General features: G+C 40.3%; 1 protein-coding gene across 1 annotated transcript in view; it reads left to right on the top strand.

Annotated features, from left to right (window-relative positions):
- Nucleotides 1-242: 242 nt before the first annotated feature.
- The window catches only part of MIB1 (mindbomb E3 ubiquitin protein ligase 1), a 131,578-nt gene continuing 111,953 nt past the window's right edge, over nt 243-19,867 (top strand). The window contains exon 1 of the mRNA XM_026456026.1: nt 243-694. Within this exon, the coding sequence (XP_026311811.1) occupies nt 466-694 (229 nt within the window). The 5' untranslated portion in view covers nt 243-465. The remainder of the gene's footprint in view (nt 695-19,867) is intronic.

Here is a 19,867-nt window from a genome sequence, read left to right as displayed (position 1 = left end):
GAGGGCCCGGGGTCGCAGAAAGGCCGGCAGTTAAGCTTGCTCCCCGCCGCCTTCGCCGGCCCCCGCGGGCTAACCTCCCCCGGCCTCCTGCGCTCCTCGCGCTCCCGGCCGGGGGAGAGCGTGGTTTCCTGGCGGCCGTCGCTGTAGCCTGGCCAGGGAGCCCGGAGGAAGCGGGAGAGTCCCCGCCCACGGCCCCCTCCCCTCCGCCCGCTAGCCGCCGCCGCCTCCGAGCAGCCGCGGGCCGCCCTCCAGTCCGAGCCGGGGGCGCGGCGGCGACGGCTGGGCAGCGGCTTTGGGCTCCGCGGGGACCGCGCCGCCGCCTCCGTGAGTTATTCCCACGTCCCCCGGGGCTCGCTGCCGCCCCCGCCGGCGCCGAGAGTCCGGCCCGGGCCCAACTCCCTCACGGGCCCCCCGGCGGCGGCGGCGGCGGCGGCAGCAGCGGCGGAGCCCACCGCCCGGGCCCCGATGAGTAACTCCCGGAATAACCGGGTGATGGTGGAAGGGGTTGGCGCTCGGGTAGTGCGCGGCCCGGACTGGAAGTGGGGGAAGCAGGACGGCGGCGAGGGCCATGTGGGCACCGTCCGGAGCTTCGAGAGCCCGGAGGAGGTGGTGGTAGTGTGGGACAACGGCACCGCTGCCAACTACCGCTGCTCCGGGGCTTACGACCTCCGCATCCTGGACAGTGCGCCCACCGGTAAGCCGCGGCCGCCTGGCCCGGGCCTGCGCGTGCGGGGGGAAGGGGCGAGCTGCGATGGACGTCGGTGGCGCGGGGAGAGGTCTGTGGTGGGACATCTGGTGGGCAGCGTCCGGCTGGTGTGAGCGGAAAGGGAAAGCGCCAAGGGAATTCTAGGTTCAGAACGGGTGAACAAAAACTTGCAGAAAAGACCCCCTACCCCCAAGGGAAATGATGGCAGCACCAACACTGGGATGCTTTCAAGCCTGGAAAACACAAAGCACCGGGAAGAGAACAGACACAGCTCCCCCAACCCGACTCCTCCTCTTGGGAAGGAGTCTGGAGAGGCCTATCTAATAAGCCATTGAAATTAATCAGCCACCAAGTGATAACTGTCTGAAGGGAGGCTTGCCTTGCCATATGGTGCTCAGTTGACCGTTTACAATTGCCGAGGGGCCGTTGATACCTCGGATTTGTGGAGATGCCTTTTTTCTTACCGCCTGTGACACAGAATGACTTGGAGTTCAGTAGCCAAATGTTACTTGGGACTCTGTGGAATAATTTTTCATCCATATTGTTCTATTTTATATCTTTATATCAATAGAGGGGAAGACAGCCTGAGCTCTTGAACCATTTCTTTGTGTTACATACTTTTTCGAAGTGGCAGATCGGCATAGGGGACACCTAATTCTAATTATTGTTACACTAACATCCGTCTCAGTACGGTGATGTCAGAATCTTACCCATTCACCTAGCAGTGAGTCAGGATCCTTGATTAGTGAATCTTGATTAGTGACTTTTAGGGGTCTGTTATTGACGCTAGAGTTTCTAAATGATTAAACCAAAGGCTTTCACAAAATAAATTTCAAATTCATTTTCATATAGGTTCATCTTTGGTATTATTTATCCTTGATTCTGTAGAAAATAGTTCACATTTAAAATTGGGTACTTTTCAGTATTCCTAAATGAGCTGCTTCTAAGACATTGAGTTTGGCAAGGCCTTACAAATCTTGGAATGGGCTCATAGTTATTATTGGTAGCAATAAAGAACTTAACGCAAGCCAACTCAATTTTTGAACAGCTAATTCAACAAATTGTGTTCCTTAGCTAGCTTTTTAAAAACAGTTATTAAAAAAAAAATTTTTTTAAAGCGACAGTTGTCTCGCTTTATTTCTCGGGCTGGTCTTGAACTCCTGACCTCAAGCAGCCCTCCCATCTCAGCCTCCCAAAATGCTGGCATTACAGGAGTCAGCCACAAGGTCAGGCTTTAGATAGCTTTCTGAATATTAAAAAGAGTATATGTACATGACTAGAAGAAAATGAAAAGATTCAACAGCCCAAAAAGGGGCAGCCATTGTTACCGGTTTTTTGTGTAGTCTTACAGAATACTCTATTGCATGGCAAGCATGTGTGTGACTATACTATAAATCTAATCCCCTTTTAAGCACAAATGATAACTATATTCACTCCTCTGCACTTTTGTTTCTTTCACTAAATTATATTGGTGATTGTTCCATTGTTTCATGGCTGCATAGTATTCCAGTGATTGGATATGGTGATTTATCTAACCAGAAGTTTATCGATGGGCGTTTTATTATTTCATGTTTTCTTTACAGTGATGCAGTGAATAAGTCCTTGCACATATATCCTTATGCATATGTGCTGAGTATTTCTGAAGAAGTGGAATTGCTGCATCAAAACATTGCACATATTTAACATTTTGGTAGATATTGACTAATTGCTTTTTGAAGACGTTTTATGAGTTGACACTGCCAGCAACAGTGTTTGAGGCCTAATTTCTGCCTACTCTTTTTTTTTTTTTTTTGAGACAGGGTTTTGTTTTGCCACCTGCAGCCTTGAAGTTTTGTTGTCGTGCTAGCTTAAACTAGAATCTGACCACAACCCGTGTTTGGAGGAATTCTTGGTATCGGTAATTGTAGCTTTATGAGGAAATTTAAATATCTAGGGTAAAGTGTAACAGATTCTTTACTAGGGTAATTTTTGAAGGGATAGTAATGTTATCTATATGTTTGTAGTATGGGATGTATCTATCATATTAATAGTTTTATTATCTTAGTATAAAAGTAGATTTTTTCAGAAGTAACTTTTAGAATCTTAGTTTAATAAGATAATTTTATATATTAATTTGTTATATGTAGTGGTTTATCCTGTTCATCTAATCTTTTAATAAACCTTTTAAGAGCAGGATGGACACAGGACAGCCAACCTTCATATGAAATACTTGTTGAAATATATTTTGATTTCTACGGTTTAAATTCTTCAGGTTTTTTTTTTTTTTTTAAGAATTGAACAAAATCGTAAGCTCCTGGCTCTTATTTTGCCCCAGTACTATACTACTACTTTCAGTGTTTTTTTCTCTTCAAAATATTTAATAATCAGTGTTCATTGAGATTTTGTTACATTCTATAAGATTTACTCAATATTTATTAAGTACTTGATATTTGTTTGCATAAAATTAACATTTTAAAAATTAACTTTTGTTTTTGAAACAATTGTAGTCTTCCAGAAAAATTACAAAACTAGTAAGAGTTCCCTTTTGCCCTTTACCCACCTTATTCAGCTGTTAATATCTTAGCAAGTACAATGATCAAAACTAGAAAATTAACACTAATAGGGTAATACTATATTAACTAATCTATAGACCTTATTCAAATTTCATTTATTCAAATTATATGTAGTGGTTATTATTAGTGTCCTACTAATATTCTTTTTCTGATCCAAGATCACACGTTGCATTTAGTGGTCTCTTCCAATTTGGGCGAGTTCTTCAGTCTTTAGTCAGTGTCAAGGTAATGAAAAACAATCTTGTTATCTCTCAAATTGGGTATTTCTGCTGCTTTTTCATGATTAAATTCAGATTATGTATTTTCGGCAAGAATATCATGGAAATGATGTTTTACCCTCATTAGTGCATGATACCAGGAGGTACATGGTATCCATATGTCTCATTAATGACAGTGTTAACTCGGCTAAGTCACCAGAAATTTTACCAACTGTTGCTTTTGTACCAGCAATGTGATGCCAATATGAAAAAGATAACTTGTATCTTACGTATTATTGTGAAAATACTTTTGACCTCATGAAGCCCTTCAAAGGGTCTTGAGGATTTCCCTAGTGGTTGAAGAACAACACTCTGAAAGTCACTGTCCTGGAGAGAATCTCTGTTTGAGCACATAGAGGCTTATATAAGAATGTTCACAGCAGTTACTGTGGTTTTGAGATAAATAAAGTAAAATTTAAAAAATGTTCACAGCAGTGTTGCATGTAAAAACAGAAAATTGGAAACAACTTAAATGTACATTAACAGGAGAATGGATAAATTGTATGAATTTATATAGTACAGTACTGTATAGAAGAGAATGTTAAGCAAATAAAGTAAGTTGCAAAAGAAAACCTATGGTATGTTAAAGTGCGGAACAAAACTATTTTAGGGTAGGGTTTTGCAACCTTGGCACTATTGACATTTTGAATTGGATAGGATAATTTTTTGTTATAGGAATGTCCTGTGCATTGTAGGCAGGCATGCCTGGCCTCTACCCATTAGATGCAGTAGCACCCCACCTCCTTGTGGCAACCCACAATATCTCCAGACATTGCCAGATGTCACCTAGTGGGAGCACATTGGTTTAGGGATGTGTACGTGTGTAGTAAAAGTGTGCCACGTAAAGTTAATGATAAATACTAAATCCAAGGGAGTGGACCTCCTTATGGTGAAGGGAGTGGAGAGCACAGTTTGGTAGACGTACACCAGGGGCTTTTAAGTATTTTGGTAATGTTCTGGGATTAAACCTACCCCGTGGTGAGTGCATAGGTGTTATACACTCACACACAGAGTTTTTTTTTTTTTTGAGACAGTCTCCCTGTGTGGTCCAGGCTGGAATGTAGTGGTGTGACCTCGGCTCACTGCAACCTCTGTCCCCCAGATTCAAACGATTCTCCTATCTCATCCTCCTGAGTAGCTGAAATTACAGGCATGCACCACCACACCTGACTTTTGTAGTTTTAGTAGAGACAGGGTTTCACCATGTTGACCAGGCTGGTCTCAAACATTTGACCTCAAGTGATCCATAGCTTCAGCCTCCCAAGGTGCTGGGATTATAGGTGTGAGCCACCACACTCAGTCCGTTCTATATTTTTGTGTGTGACATATTTTTGTGCTTAAAAAAAATGCATTATATTTATCAGAGGAAGAACTGAGGTTGCCTTTGATTATTCATCCTTTGTTCCCTAGTTCCACCTACATTATATAAATAGAAAATTTATTGCAGTATGATTGAGAATTAAGAAATGGGTAACCTTCAGCATAAGATTCCTTGCAACTTTTCTGGGAGTTAAGGATTCTGGAGTGGTTGGATCATTGTGAATCTTTCTAATACGATTTTTTCCACTACATTTTAAAGATTTTGTCTGGGAGTTGTATGCGGGTCTGTAATATTTTGTCATATCACCTTTATTTTTTTCTTTCAGGACACGCATGATATGTTTGAATTTATGGTCTAGGATAGTTAAACTTTGCAGAGAGGAGCATTTAGTATCTGTTTGAGTGATATAACTTCTATGTTGTTTCCAGATTCATTTGGCTCATTTGTAGTGAACAAGAAGATTTTGGGACTATATGGGATGTTATTTAATTAGTTTGGATTTAATTTTGTGAAGTCTGTAGTCAAGTAGGTGTAGTTGACGTTTTATCATCTAGGCACTGATTTTATAGGAGTTGGGGAGAAATGTGTTTTTATTTATGCTTGCTTTGTGTTCACTTGACTACACTGTTGTAGTATAGTTGTAGAGGTAATGGAGAAAATGAATGTAGCTTTCCTGTTAAGGTTCTGTCATTCTTGGTATAGATAATACAAAGTTAAAGGTATAGCAAATCAGCTTTATTCAAAACCAGCTTCGGGTCATTGTTCATTCAAACTGTTTTGGAATTAGTTCTTTGTCCTTTTCTTTGACCACTAGCAAAGAATGCCTCTCTGGTCATACGTGGAAAAACTTCTCAGATGTTTTATATTCAATTGAAGGTTTAAAAGGGCTGACCCTGGATTAAAAAAAATGAAATGAATTAATAATCCTCAGCTTTTCCTTTTTTGAGTCCCCTATTCTGATCTGTTTCTAGAACTACAGTAGAAAAGGGTATTTGTCAGGACACAAAGCCGTAGGAAAAAACAGGACTTGAGGGAACAATGTTGGGGCAGCAGGATGCCACACCTGGAAAGGATGAAATATCACAAAATGTTTTTTACTAATGACATCTGCAAGGAAAACTTTATTTCCTCATATATCCTACGTATTTTAAAGACTTCTGTAAAATATCTTTATTTCCTCCACTAAAACAATGTTGTAAATTATCTACTTCTTAATAGTCCCTGTAGATTGCAGCTTGGTTGAGCTGAGGACTTCCAAGAAATCAACTAGTAGACCCCTGTGTCGGTACTTCTCAAACTTAAAGCACACAGATCACTTGGGGACCTTTTAAAATGCAGATTCTGATTCAGTAAGTCTGGGATTCTGTGAGAATATTTCTAATAAGCTCATAGGTGATGCATCTACTGCTGGCTCAAGGACACACTTTGAACAGCAGAGTACTAAGTGACTATTTGTCTACTTGAGATGCCCTGCGTTTCTGTTTTCTCCTTTTCCTTTCAACAGATTTCAAGCCTTGATTTTTGTTGGTAATATATGTCTTTAAAACTAGATTGGCATTATTAGTTGGGGAGAAGAGAATTGTGTACAACTGAAATAAAGGAGCATGTAACACCTTTCTAATATATGTTCTTTTTGTAAGTGTAATGCTATCTTAATGTATATTTTCGATCCTATACTTTCCAGCCTGTCCCTCTCATTAGATTAGATGTTTCTTTTTGAATGTGTTTTCAGGTAGCCATCCACCAGGGTCTCTCCTCCACCCTCTAATTGCTAGCTAGTGTGATCTCATCACATGTGTGCTTTCATCTGTTATAGCAGGGTATGCTGTGTTGTAATTGTCTTTTGCACTGGATTATTAGTTTAAGGGAAAGGGTCTGTGTTATTCTTGTATCTCCATTTTCTAGCAGAGCCATGTCTCTGGATGAGTATTTTCTGAATCAAACACACTTTTCAAAGAGCTTTTGACTCATTGGACCCGAGATTAGATATTATCCTAAAACAAGATAAGAGGAAACTGAGGTTCAGAGAGTTTAAGAAATTTGTTCAGTCACAAAGCTGGTGAGTGGCAGATAGTAGGGATGAATGCCAGTTCATTGCTTTTCCCCTGTATCATTCTCTTTTTCTTTTATAGTATAGTCATTCAGAAACATGACCACCTGTAATACTTTGCTTGTTGGAAAATTGATAATGAAATGTAAACCAATTTAGAAATGAAGCTTTGTGATATATACTGTTGTAAATTGTTTAGTGCTCTTTTCAAAACCATTCTTTTTTAATTTTTCTTTTCTTCCCCTCTCCCTCCCCCTCTCTCCCTCCCTACCCCTCTCTCTCACTCTCTCCCCCTCTCTTCCTTTCCCTCTCTCCCTCTTTCTCTCTCTCCCCCTTCTCCCTTTCTCTTCTTTCTTTCTAGAGTTTCACTCTTGTCCCCCAGGCTGGAGTGCAGTGGCACAGTCTCAGCTCACTGCAGCCTCCACCTGCTGGGCTCAAGCCATCTTCCCACCTCATTCCCACCTTAGCCTTTGAGTAGCTGGAACTAGAGGTGCACCCCACCATGCACAGCTAATTTGTGTATTTTTTTGTAGAGACAGGGTCCTGCCATGTTGCCCTGGTTGGTCTTGAACTTCTGAGATCAAGTGATCCACCTGCCTTGGCCTTCCAAAGTGCTGGGATTACAGTTGTGAGCCATCGTGCCGGGCCTTTTTAAAAAAAAAAAAAAGTTTCACTCTGTTGCCCAGGCTGGAGTGCAGTGGTGTGATTATAGCTCATTGCAACCTCGAATTCCTAGACTCAGGTGATCCTCCCACCTCAGCCTCCCAAGTAACTAGGACTATAGGTGCACTCCACCGAGCCTGGCTAATTTTTTTTTTTTTTTATTTTTCTTAGAGTTGGGGTCTTGCTGTATCACCTAGGCTGGTCTCAAACTCCTGGCCTCAGGTGATCCTTCAACCTCAGCATCCCAGATTGCCTGGATTACAGGCATAAGCCACTGAGCCCTGCTTGTTTTTTTCTGGTGTGTTCTTTTTGCACAGCTAAGGTTTTATGGTGTACATAGTTTTGTTTCATTCCTTTTTTCTACTTGACATATATGTTTTCTGTTTTCCTTATGAATAATCTAGTATGTACTTCCTATATGGTAAAATAAGGCGACAGTTATTTTTATGTCTTAAACTTAACTACTTATAGAGAAATATATATGTATTCCCATATAGGTATGCCATACGTACTGTTCTTCAGTTTTCTTTTTAAATATATATCGTCTTGGACATCTTGCAGTGTTAACACATAAGAATCTGTCTTATTCTTTTTATTAGGTACATAGTATTTAACAGTTAAAACATATTTTACTTAACTATTTTGATAGACATTTATAGTGTTTCCTTTTTGTCATTTTAAACAACACTGCAACAAGTATATTTGTGTATGCATACCTTTGTTTACTAATTTTTAGCTTTTAAATTAATTTGTTATAGCAATTTCTGTTATAAATGACATGGTTAAATATTGTCCTCACTGACTTTGAGAACCTTTGTCTTTTAATAGAGGAATTTAACTTGTTCATATGTATCGTGGCAACTGATACATTTTTTCTGATGACTGCTACCTGACTTTTTTTTTTTTTTTTTGAGACAAAGTTTTCCTCTTATCGCCCAGGCTGGAGTACAGTGGCGCGATCTCGCGATCTCGGCTCACTGCAACCTCTGCCTCCCGGGTTCAAGTGATTCTCCTGCCCCAGCCTCCCGAGTAGCTGGGATTACAGGCATGCCCCACCACTCCCGGCTAATTTTTTATATTTTTAGTAGAGACAGGGTTTCTCCATGTTGATCAGGCTGGTCTCGAACTCCCGACCTCAGGTGATCCGCCTGCCTCGGCCTCCCAAATTCCTGGGATTACAGGCATGAGCCATCGCAGCTGGCTGCTACCTTGCTTTTTAACTTTCCAGTTTTCTTGTATTTTTTTTTTTTTAGCCAGTGAGTTAGAAATTTTATCACCTTTTTTTTTCTGCTTTGCTAATTATTACCTTTTAACATGTAACAAACAGATTGAAAAATTAGTGTTTTGTTTGCATGTAGAAAACTAGTCAGTCTCTTAATTACTCCTGCCCATACTTCTTTCTTTCTTTATTTTTTTGAGATGGAGTTTCATTCTGTCGCCCAGGCGGGAGTGCAATGGCGTGATCTCAGCTCACTGCAGCCTTCACCTCTTGGGTGCAAGTGATTCTCCTACTGGGTGCAAGCGATTCTCCTACCTCAGCCTCCCAAGTAGCTGGGATTACAGGCGGGTGCCACCATGCCTGGCTAATTTTTTGTATTTTTAGTAGAGGCGGGGTTTCACTGTGTTAGCCAGGATGGTCTCGATCTCCTGACCTCGTGATCCGCCGGCCTCCCAAAGTGCTGGGATTACAGGTGTGAGCCACTGCGCCTGGCCTAATTTTTGTATTTTTAGTGGAGATGGGGTTTCACTATGTTGGCCAGGCTGGTCTGGAACTCCTGACCTCCGGTGATCCACCCGCCTCACCCTCCCAAAGAGCTGCGATTACAGACGTGAGCCACTGCGCCTGGCCGTCTCCTGCCCCATACCTCTTACCTTTTTCATTGTATTGGTTTTATGTAAATTTTCAGGAAAATTAGTCCCCAATTTTTGTTTGCATTGTCCCGTCTCCCCCACCATACTCCTGTAAATACTTGCTTCTTTTTATGTTGTAAGATTTGCTCTGCTGGGCACAGTGGCTCACGCCTGTAATCCTAGCACTTTGGGAGGCTGAGGCGGGCAGGCTGCTTGAGCCCAGGAGTTTGAGACCAGCCTGGGCAACATGGCAAAACCCCGTCTCTACAAAACAATATAAAAATTAGCCCACCGTGGTGGTGTGTGCCTGTAGTCCGAGCTATTTGGTGGTGAGGCTGAGCCAGGAGGATCAGTTGATCCTGGAAGGCAGAGGTTGCAGTGAGCTGAGGTCATGCTACTGCACTTCAGCCTGGGTGACAGAATGAGACCCAGTCTCAAACAGAGAAGAAAAAGAAAAAAGAAAGATTTGCTCGTAAAATTGCATTAAACGTCACAGTTATTATTATTTTATTTATTTATTTATTTATTTTGAGACACAGTCTCTGTCGCCCAGGCTGGGGTGCAGTGGTGCGATCTCGGCTCACTGCAATCTCTGACTCCTGGGTTCTAGTGATTCTCCTGCCTCAGCCCCGCAAGTAACTGCAACTACAGGCACGCACCACCATACCCAGCAAAGTTTTGTATTTTTAGTAGAGATGGGGTTTCACCATGTTGGCTAGGCTGATCTCTCAAGCTCCTGACCTCAAGTGATCCATCCATCTCTGCCTCCCAAAAGTGCTGAGATTACAGGATTACCACAACTGGCTCACAGTTATGTTATTAATAATTATTTGGATTTAAAATTGTAGTTCTCTCTTATTACTGCTTCTTATACTGTATCTCCTATATCTCACGTCATTCCCTTCTCATTTTCTTGGGGGAAAAATCCTTTTCCCTTCCTTTCTTTCTTCCCTTTTTTTCCCTTCTTTTCTTTCTTTATCGGAGTTTGAGTCCTTGCAGGCCTGAAAATTGCTTTATTTTGCTACACTGTCTCTCTCACCCCCAAAACTGACTGATAATTTGGTTGAATATACAATTCTATTCAAAATCTTTTTCTGTCAGACTGCCTCCCTGTTCTAGCATTTAATGTTGGATATGAGAAGTCCTATGCTAGTCCATGCTGTGGTTATTTGATTAATTTAATGTAATACCGTTGTTGGACATTAATAGGTTTTTGGGAGTGTGTGTGTGTCTACGCAATGTGTCACAGGTAGTTTGTTACATATAATTATATTTAGCTTCTTGTAAGAAAACGTTTTAGTCCCATGAAAGAGTTTTTGTTGTTAAAGCAAGTAATTGAGCTTCATATAAGGCTGTCAGATCCTCCAGTTTGAGCTGGTCAAACTTTACTGTTATAGTAGTACTGGGGTCCTTTATCTTTTATTCTTTATTCCAAACACATTGGCCCAAAGTCCCAGCTCTGCTCTTGAGGACAAGCTCTGCCCTTGGCAGAAGATGTGACATTGTCATACCTACTCAACTATCATATCATAGTTAGTATTCAAGTTACTGAAATGTGAGGTTTTTTATAAAGTTTTTTTTTATTTAATGAGGAAAATTGACCAATTAATATTTATGTTTGTATGTGGTCATGGATAATTATATTACCTGGTAAGGGAGAAAATTTTCAGGTAGCAGTTAGAATTGGGCCAACCAGCTGTCTTTTTCCTTTAGGAAATAAATGGATTAGATAAATTTGAATATAAATATTTCTCTGGCTTTGAGAAAGCTAATAACTATAACTATTCACACAACGAACTCATAGGTAACCTGGGAAATACAAATGAAACAAAAGATACCTTTTCACTTCAGCTAGATTGACAAAAATTAAAAGTCAAATTATAGTATGTATTAATGAAGAATATAGGGAAACAACTCTCCAGGCCTTGTGGTAGAGTAAATCCGTATAAGCACTTTGAGAAGCAAGGTGGCAACATCTTGTAAATTAAAAAACAAAAAACAACAACAAAAAACACATGTTCTGCAGCTGAAAACATCTTCCAGGTGTATATTCATGAGATTCTCAGGCACATATTTATAAAGATGTGTATGAAGAAATTCATTGAATATTGTTTATTAAAAATAATAATTGGGGAATTATTAAAAGTTTATATACAGACTAATGAAAACATAAATAAATAAAATATTAGCAGTTAAAATGGAAGAATTGGATGTATGTTTGCCAAATATATGTTGATTGATAAAGCAAGTTTCAAAGGACTAACATAGATACTGTGCTTTTTCTTTTTTTTCTGCCCCCTCCCTACCCCAATACTGTGCTTTTAATGTAAATTTTTGAAAGGCTAAAAAATTGTTTATGGAAAAATATATATAAAAAAAGGATGAATAGACTGAAAGGATTAAACCTTCAGAATGATATTTTGGTATTTTGTTTCTCAAAATATTCTTTATCTTTATTTATTTATTTTTGAGATGGAGTTTTGCTCTTGTTGCCCAGTCTGTAGTGCAGTGGCACGATCTCGGCTCACTGCAACCTTTGCTTCACAGGTTAAAGCGATCCTCCTGCCTCAGCCTCCTAAGTAGCTAGGGTTACAGGTGCCTGCCACCACACCTGGCTTATTTTGTATTTTTAGTAGAGACAGGGTTTCACCATGTTGGCCAGGCTGGTCTTCAACTCCTGACCACAAGTGATCCACCCACCTCGACCTCCCAGAGTGTTGCAATTACAGGCATGAGCCATCATGCCCAGGCTCAAAATCTTCTTCTTTTTTTTTTTTAAATGAGATGAGACCAATTTGATTTTATTTTTGAAAATTTCAATTTAATAGTAAGTCAAGTCTAAGTTTTGTTTGTTTCAATTCTTGGTTTTACTGGATGCTGTAGCTAAAACAGAGACCTCGCAGTGACAGATCATAGAGCCCAATAAAAGAAGTGCATTTCTTTTTCTTTCTTTCTTTTTTTTTTTTTTCAGATAGAGTTTCACTCTTGTTGCCCAGGCTGGAGTGCAATGGCGCGATCTTGGCCCACTGCAACCTCCGCCTCCCAGGTTCAAGTGATTCTCCTGCGTCTCTCCCAAGTAGCTGGGATTATAGGCGCCTGCCACCACGCCCAGTTAATTTTTTGTGTTTTTATTAGAGATGGGGTTCCACCATGTTGACCAGACTGGTGTCGAACTCCTGACCTCAGGTGATCCACCCGCCTCAGCCTCCCAAAGTGCTGGGATTACAGGTGTGAACCACGGCGCCCAGCCAACAAATGCATTTCTGATGGATGTATGCTGGTTATTAACCTCACCTCCTAACCCCCATCTCTGCCCTGTGAGGCTGGACTGGTTCTGCACACTGTATTTCTCCTTTGCCAGTTGGATCCCTGTTGGCTCTGCCAGTAGGAGGCACTAAAGGGAGACTGGAAGGCTGGATTGGGAATCTGACTGGCTCTTTCCTGTTTGGTGTCGTTCCACCCAGCGGGCTAGGATGGGATGTTGATTTCCATATCAGTATTTCATTCTAGTTTGCATACAGTAGTCCCCCTTTATCCATGGTCTTGCTTTCCTCATTTTCAGTTACCTGAGGTCAACCATGGTCTGAAAATATAAAATCAGAAATTCCAGAAATAATTCATACGTTTTAAATTGCACGGTATTCTGAATAGTGTGATGAACTCTCCTGCCTGGGACCAAATCTGTCACTGTGTCCAGCTTCCCCACACTGCCTGTGCTGCCCACCTATTGAGTCACTTAGAGCTGCCTGTTATCAGATCAACTGTCATGGTATTGTGGGGCTCGTGTTCACGAAACCCTTATTTGACTTTATAATGGCCCCAAAGCTGAGGAGTAGTGATGTTGGCAATTCAGACAGGTCAAAGAGAAGCCATCAAGTGCATCCTTTAAGTAAAAAGGTGAAAGTTTTCAGGGAAATAGAAAAGATCCTGTGCTGAGGATTCTGAGATCTACAGTAATGAACTGTCTATCCTTGAAATTGTGAAGAAAGAAAAAGAAATTTCATGTTAGTTTTGCTGTCACATCTTAAACTACAAAAATTAGGGCCCACAGTGCATAAGTGCTTAGTTAAGATGGAAACAGCACTAAATTTGTGCTTGGAAGACATGAACAGAAATGTGTTCCAATTGGCGGCAGTTGGGTTCAGTGTTATCTGCACTTTAAGGCGTCCATTGGGGAGTATTGGAAAGTATTCCCTTTGGATAAGGAGGGTCTACTGTATTTCCGACAACAGCAAAACTGGACTCTGTACCCTCCTCCGGGACACCTGTATCAACCAGTCATAGCACCTTTTTAAAGGTCTGTATCCTAGTTCCTTGGAGCCTCTTCTTTAAGTCCTTTCTTTTCCCATTATTTCCCCACTTCTAGGGGTGGTGTGTTATAATGATTTCTATTTCCTCATTGGATCCTAATACAATGTGTTTACTAAATCTTGATTCTTATTTTTCTATCTCATTTACCAGTTAAGTAAAAATTTCCATTGAAATTTAGCTGTTAATTGCCCATCTTTTCTGATGCTAATCATTTCTTGCAGACTAAATTGGAAGGCATTGACTTTTATATTTTGAACAAATGAATTAAACATCCATTGAATTTACAATTAAGTAAATATTACCGTCTTTTAAGGATGCAGATGAGCTTGTTGGTACTACACATCATTTCAGCATTAATAACTATGTAATGATGGAAACAGCTCCAATATCCAAAATCAGTTTCACATTGTTCATGCTAGTTTCTTTGGGAAAGCATCTGACATTTATTGTCAGATACCACCTTTCCTTGGAAGGGACAGATTCAATAGGTGTAATTAGAAAAAAACATTTCTAAGGGGTACACCACCAATAATTATTTTTCATTGCAGAATAAGTGTACAGTTTTGCAACACTATTATTTTGTAAAAGAAAAATATGAAACTTATTCTTAATTTTGACTCTTCTAAGTACTCCGTTTCAAGGTAATCAGTGACATTTTATTTTGTATCATTAGGGTATACGCCACAAAAATGCCGAAGTAGGTACACAAAAGCTGCAGCATGTGTTAATGTGCCAGAAGCACACAACGCAGAGGACCTTTGTTAACTCCCTCATGTTCTCAAACTCCCACTCACCCTCAGTATACCTTTTGTGTTCCAGGTGTTTCATGTGGGTTTTTTTCAGGGACCCACTAGGATGTTAATGTCAATAGACTGATTTACAATGAGTGAAACTTAATTTTATTCTTCTGTTTTTAGGGAAAAAAGTAAATATAAAAGTTGAAGTTTTAAGGGAAATTCACAACACCTTTTTGAGAATGCTTGCACTGAGTTTATGAACTTTTGGATTTTAGCATTATATGGTGTGTTTGCCATGTAACACATATCATGCACTTTGAGATCTACAGCTACAGCCTATAAATAAATACATTAATACTTCTGCAGCAAAGCACAGGAATAATTCTGAGGGGATAAATAAAGACTATATTCTGTATGTAGTCTTTGTTCAGATGAGAGTTTGCCATTAAATGAGTTTGCTGCTAACTTACTAAAAAAACTGTTCTGGAGTTTGGAGTTTTTTTGGATTTTGGAATTACAGATAAGGGATTGTGGACAGATAAAGGATTTTCTCTTGCATTTCAGAGGTCATCTTCTATATCTCCTGGGTCATTTAACTCACTTTTGGAAACCATTGCTTTAAGTTATCAAACAGGAGCTTGTGCATTTTAAGTATCTGTAGGAAAATAGCTCTTTAAGAACATTCCTCCTCATTCTTTTAAACCCATTTCTTTTTTTTTTTTTTTTTTTTTTTTGAGACGGAGTCTTGCTCTGCCGCCCAGGCTGGAGTGCAGTGGCCGGATCTCAGCTCACTGCAAGCTCCACCTCCCGGGTTCACGCCATTCTCCTGTCTCAGCCTCCCGAGTAGCTGGGACTACAGGCGCCCGCCTCGTCGCCCGGCTAGTTTTTTGTATTTTCTATTAGAGACGGGGTTTCACCGTGTTAGCCAGGATGGTCTCGATCTCCTGACCTCGTGATCCGCCCATCTCGGCCTCCCAAAGTGCTGGGATTACAGGCTTGAGCCACCGCGCCCGGCCTAAACCCATTTCTTTACTCACATACATTCATACGGCTGCATACCATTTAGCTTGTCTTATCATGTCTGGGAATATAGTTAGAGCAGTTTAACCATTTCCTCAGATGAAACTAGGAACACATGTTTTATCTTTGTAAGCCTGCAGATTAGCGCTATGTAGTGTAAACAGGTTCTTGTGAACTAGTCTGGTACCTAAGTTACCTTTAAACTTTTGTTTCTGAGGGAAAATGGGTTCTGAATTCTAAACAACTGGCTTTTTTTTTGAGACAGTGGCGTGATCTCGGCTCACTGCAAGCTCCGCCTCCCGGGTTCTTGCCATTCTCCTGCCTCAGCCTCCTGAGTAGCTGGGATTACAGGCACACACCACCACGCCCAGCTAAGTTTCGTATTTTTAGTAGAGACAGGATGTCACCGTGTTGGTCAGGCTGGTCTCGAGCTCCTTACCTCGTGATCTGCCTGCCTCTGCCTCCCAAAGTGCTGGGATTACAGGCATGAGCCAACGCACCCAGCCAACAACTGACTTTTATAAAATGGACTTGTGGAACATGACTAAGATAAGGTAGCATTTAAATTAGTGGAAGAGATAATGTCATAAGAAATGGAAAACAGCAGATAGTCCAAATATTCATTTTTGGCTTTGGAATACTTACTTATTTATATATTTACTACTTTTTAAAAGCAAATTTACTTTCATGGATATTTGCTTGGGTTAGAACTCATTTATATTCTCAGAGCACACTTATGATAAGAGTATTTGGTTTCCTCCAGGAGTGGATTTATTGTCTTGATGATAATTTTGTTCCTAAACCAACAAGAAATGGAGCAGAGACTTTGTAATATCAAAATAAATTATTGTTTGATTTGTGGCAGTTTTGCAGGGCTAGTGATAATAAATCCAGAGAGCTTTGAATCGTAATATTTTACATCATGGTGCCTTACCGTCCCTTACCCCTCAGTTTCTTTGCAGGGTATAGTAGAAAATGCAGTAGCTTAGGAGCCGGGATATCAAGGATTTTATCAAGTGAGCCTATTAACTAGTGGAATGAATTAACATTTACTGAGTTCCAGTCATGTGTCAGGCATTGTATACTTTATCTCGTTTGTTAGGCTTCATTTTATTGATGATAACATAGGCCATGAGAAATAAACTAATTTGCCCAAGACTCTGCAAGTAGTAAGTTGATGGTGGAGATTCGAATCTTGGTCTGTCAGCCATTTTTTCCCCCCCATTTCGAGTCTTTATTCGTCATCTGTAAAATGAAATCACAGTAGTTCAAAGTACACAGGTGTTGTGCTTCTAAAATCAAATAATGAGTTTTTACCAGTTAGTGCAGTTATTTTAAAAGGTATAAAAATCTTTTTTTTTTTTTTTTTTGAGATGAAATCTTGCTCTGTCACCCAGGCTGGAGTGCAGTGGCGCAATCCTGGCTCACTGCAACCTTCGCCTCCCGGGTTCAAGTGATCCACCTGTCTCAGCCTCCCGAGTAGCTGGGATCACAGGCGTACGCCACCGCGGCTGGCAAGTTTTGTATTTTTAGTAAAGATGGGGTTTTGCCATGTTGGCTAGGCTGGTCTCGAATTCCTGACCTTAGGTGATCTGCCCACCTGGGCCTCCCAAAGTTCTGGGATTACAGGCCTGAGCTGCTGCACCTGGCTTCAAAATATATTTTCTTAATTTTATGTTTTACCTTATTAATTTTCTATTCCTAGGTAAAAAAATGCCAAAAATATAAACAAATCCATTATTAAAATTGCCAGTTTTATGTCTAGTTTTGAGAACTTCTTTTGGAATATGTGTGGCATTATGCATACTTGTAATAGATTGGCAGAGTCTTCTAAAATAGAATAATTTGTCTAACAGAAAAGGCGTGAAGGAGTTGTGAACTTTGGGTGACACCTTCACAGACATTTTTTTTTTTTTTTGTATGTAATCCTTTAGCAGCTCAAGACATTTTCTTAATGCATAGTAAGAGTTGGTTGGAAGTAGATGGTGTGGTGTTCAACTACACTGTTTAAATTAACTTAAGAAAGACACTCTTTTAGGCTGTGCAGTGGCTCACACCTGTAATCCCAGCACTTTGGGAGGCCAAGGCAGGTGGATCACTTGAAGTCAGGAGTTTGAGACCAGCCTGGCCAACATGGTGAAACCCTGTCTCTACTAAAAATACAAAAATTAGGCGGTTGTGGTGGCACGTGCCTGTAATCCTAGCTACTTGGGAGGCTGAGGCAGGAGAATCTCTTGAACCAGGGAGACGGAGATTGTGCCACTGCTCTCTACCCTGGTCCACAGAGTGAGACTGTGTCTAAAAACAAACAAACAAACAAACAAAAAGACAGAGACCATGCTTTGTGATCAGACCCAGCTGGGTTTGAATTTGAGCCTGCCACTTACTAATGTTGTGTGACTTCAGGCAAGTTACCTCTCTGAGACTCAGTTTCGTCATCCATAAAATGGGGATAACAGTTGCTTGCTTTTTAGAATTGTTGGGAAAGTTAAATAAAATGCGTGTAAAGAACCAAGCTTGGTACTAATAGATAGTGGCTGGTATTATTAATAGCAACAATCCTATTTTCATTAATTTAGTATTTCTCAAGAGTAAGGAATGTGGACTTTACCAACCAGCTGACAGGTCACAGAGGCCTTGCCCTCATTAGGAATTTTAATTAGAGTTGAGGCAATTTCTAAACCAGTTAAATATTTTGACGGTTCAGGGAAAATAAGATGGATATTCTTGTTGGTTAACCCTCCTTATTCTCTGTAATACTTTTTGTTACATTTGCTTTGGGGTTAAAGTTGAATGAATTCATAAATTAGAATCTCTTGGTTTGTTGAATATACCACAGTAAGTAGTTACATTTGAATAATGGTTGACTTGTAAATTTTTTTTTTTTTTCCTTTTTCTTTGAGACAGAGTCTCACTCTGTCGCCTAGGCCGGAGTGCAATAGCATGGTCTCAGCTCACTGCAACCTCCGCCTCCTGGGTTCAAGCAATTCTCCCGCCTCAGCCTCCCAAGTAGCTGGGACTACAGGCGTATGCCACCACACCTGGCTAATTTTTGTATTGTTAGTAGAGATAGGGTTTCACTATGTTGGTCAGGCTGGTCTTGAATGCTTGACCTCGTGATCCACCTGCTTTGGCCTCTCAAAGTGTTGGGATTACAGGCGTGAGCTACCGCGCCTGGCTGACTTGTACATTTTTTTTGATGTTAGGTGAAATCTTTGAATTTGGGCAAAGTTTAGGGTATAGCTAGGCACCATACTAGTCTAGAAGGAATGTTTCTTTTTAAGAAAAGTTTTAAAATTTATTGCATAATATTTAACATATACAAGTGAATAAACAAGTAATATAACCAATAACTAGAATCCATCTAGAAAGAAAGCATTACTAACACATTTGAACACCCTGTGTAGTATTTCTCACTTGCATTCCTTCCCCTCTTCTCCTAAGGTAACCAACTGTCACAAATTAGTTTTTATCATTCCCATGAGTTTCTTTATGTTACACATTTTTCTATATCTATAAATAATATGTATTTACATTCAACACTTTGTATTCTTTCTCTCTCTCTCTTACTATATATATATATTTTTTTTTTTTTTTGAGATGGAGTCTGGCTCTGTTGCCCAGGCTGAAGTGCAGTGGTGGTCTTGGCTCACTACAGCCTCCTCCCGGGTTTAAGCGATTCTCCTGCCTCAGCCTCCCGAGTAGCTGGGACTACAGGTGCACGCCACTGGGCCCAGCTAATTTTTGTATTTTTAGTAGAGATGGGGTTTCACCATATTGGCCAGGTTGGTCTTGAACTCCTGACCTCTTGATCCGCCTGCCTTGGCCTCCCAAAGTGCTGGGATTACAAGTGTGAGCCACTGTGTCTGGCCTTTGTACTCTATATTTTTAAAAATTCAGCATTATGGTGAAGGGTATGTCCATATTGAATTGTGTGGCTGTTGAACATTCATTTTTGATATTCCATTGTATCCCTAATATATATATCCTGTTGTTAATGAACAGTTATGTTGTTTACTTCTTACTTTTGCTGTTTTATGAAGTGATAATTTAGAGATTTTTGTTCTGTTGTTGAAGCACTTCATGTGTATTTAACTGCTTGTAGTGAAAACTCTACTTTTCTCTTTCAGCCATCATTTCTACCCAGAAATTTAACATTTTACTTAAATCAATGCTTTGTGAGTGTGAGCATTTTCATTAGGTCTGTTAAGAATGTAGTTATTGATCTTAAGCAACATGTTTTACTATATTCATAAAATTTTCCAACAAAAATACTTCAGTTATACAAATTATCTAAATTATTAAACTCAGGCAAGATACCATTAAAACTTAGAGCAGATGGTCATTTGAGTATTAGTAGAATGAGTCAAAAGCTATCAGGTGGTTCATTTAACGGTGG

The sequence above is a fragment of the Piliocolobus tephrosceles genome, chromosome 18, assembly GCF_002776525.5.
Source record: "Piliocolobus tephrosceles isolate RC106 chromosome 18, ASM277652v3, whole genome shotgun sequence".
NCBI classification, from domain to species: Eukaryota; Metazoa; Chordata; class Mammalia; order Primates; family Cercopithecidae; genus Piliocolobus; species Piliocolobus tephrosceles.
Note: the sequence above shows the minus strand (reverse complement) of the source record. Positions and strands in the feature narration are given on the sequence as shown.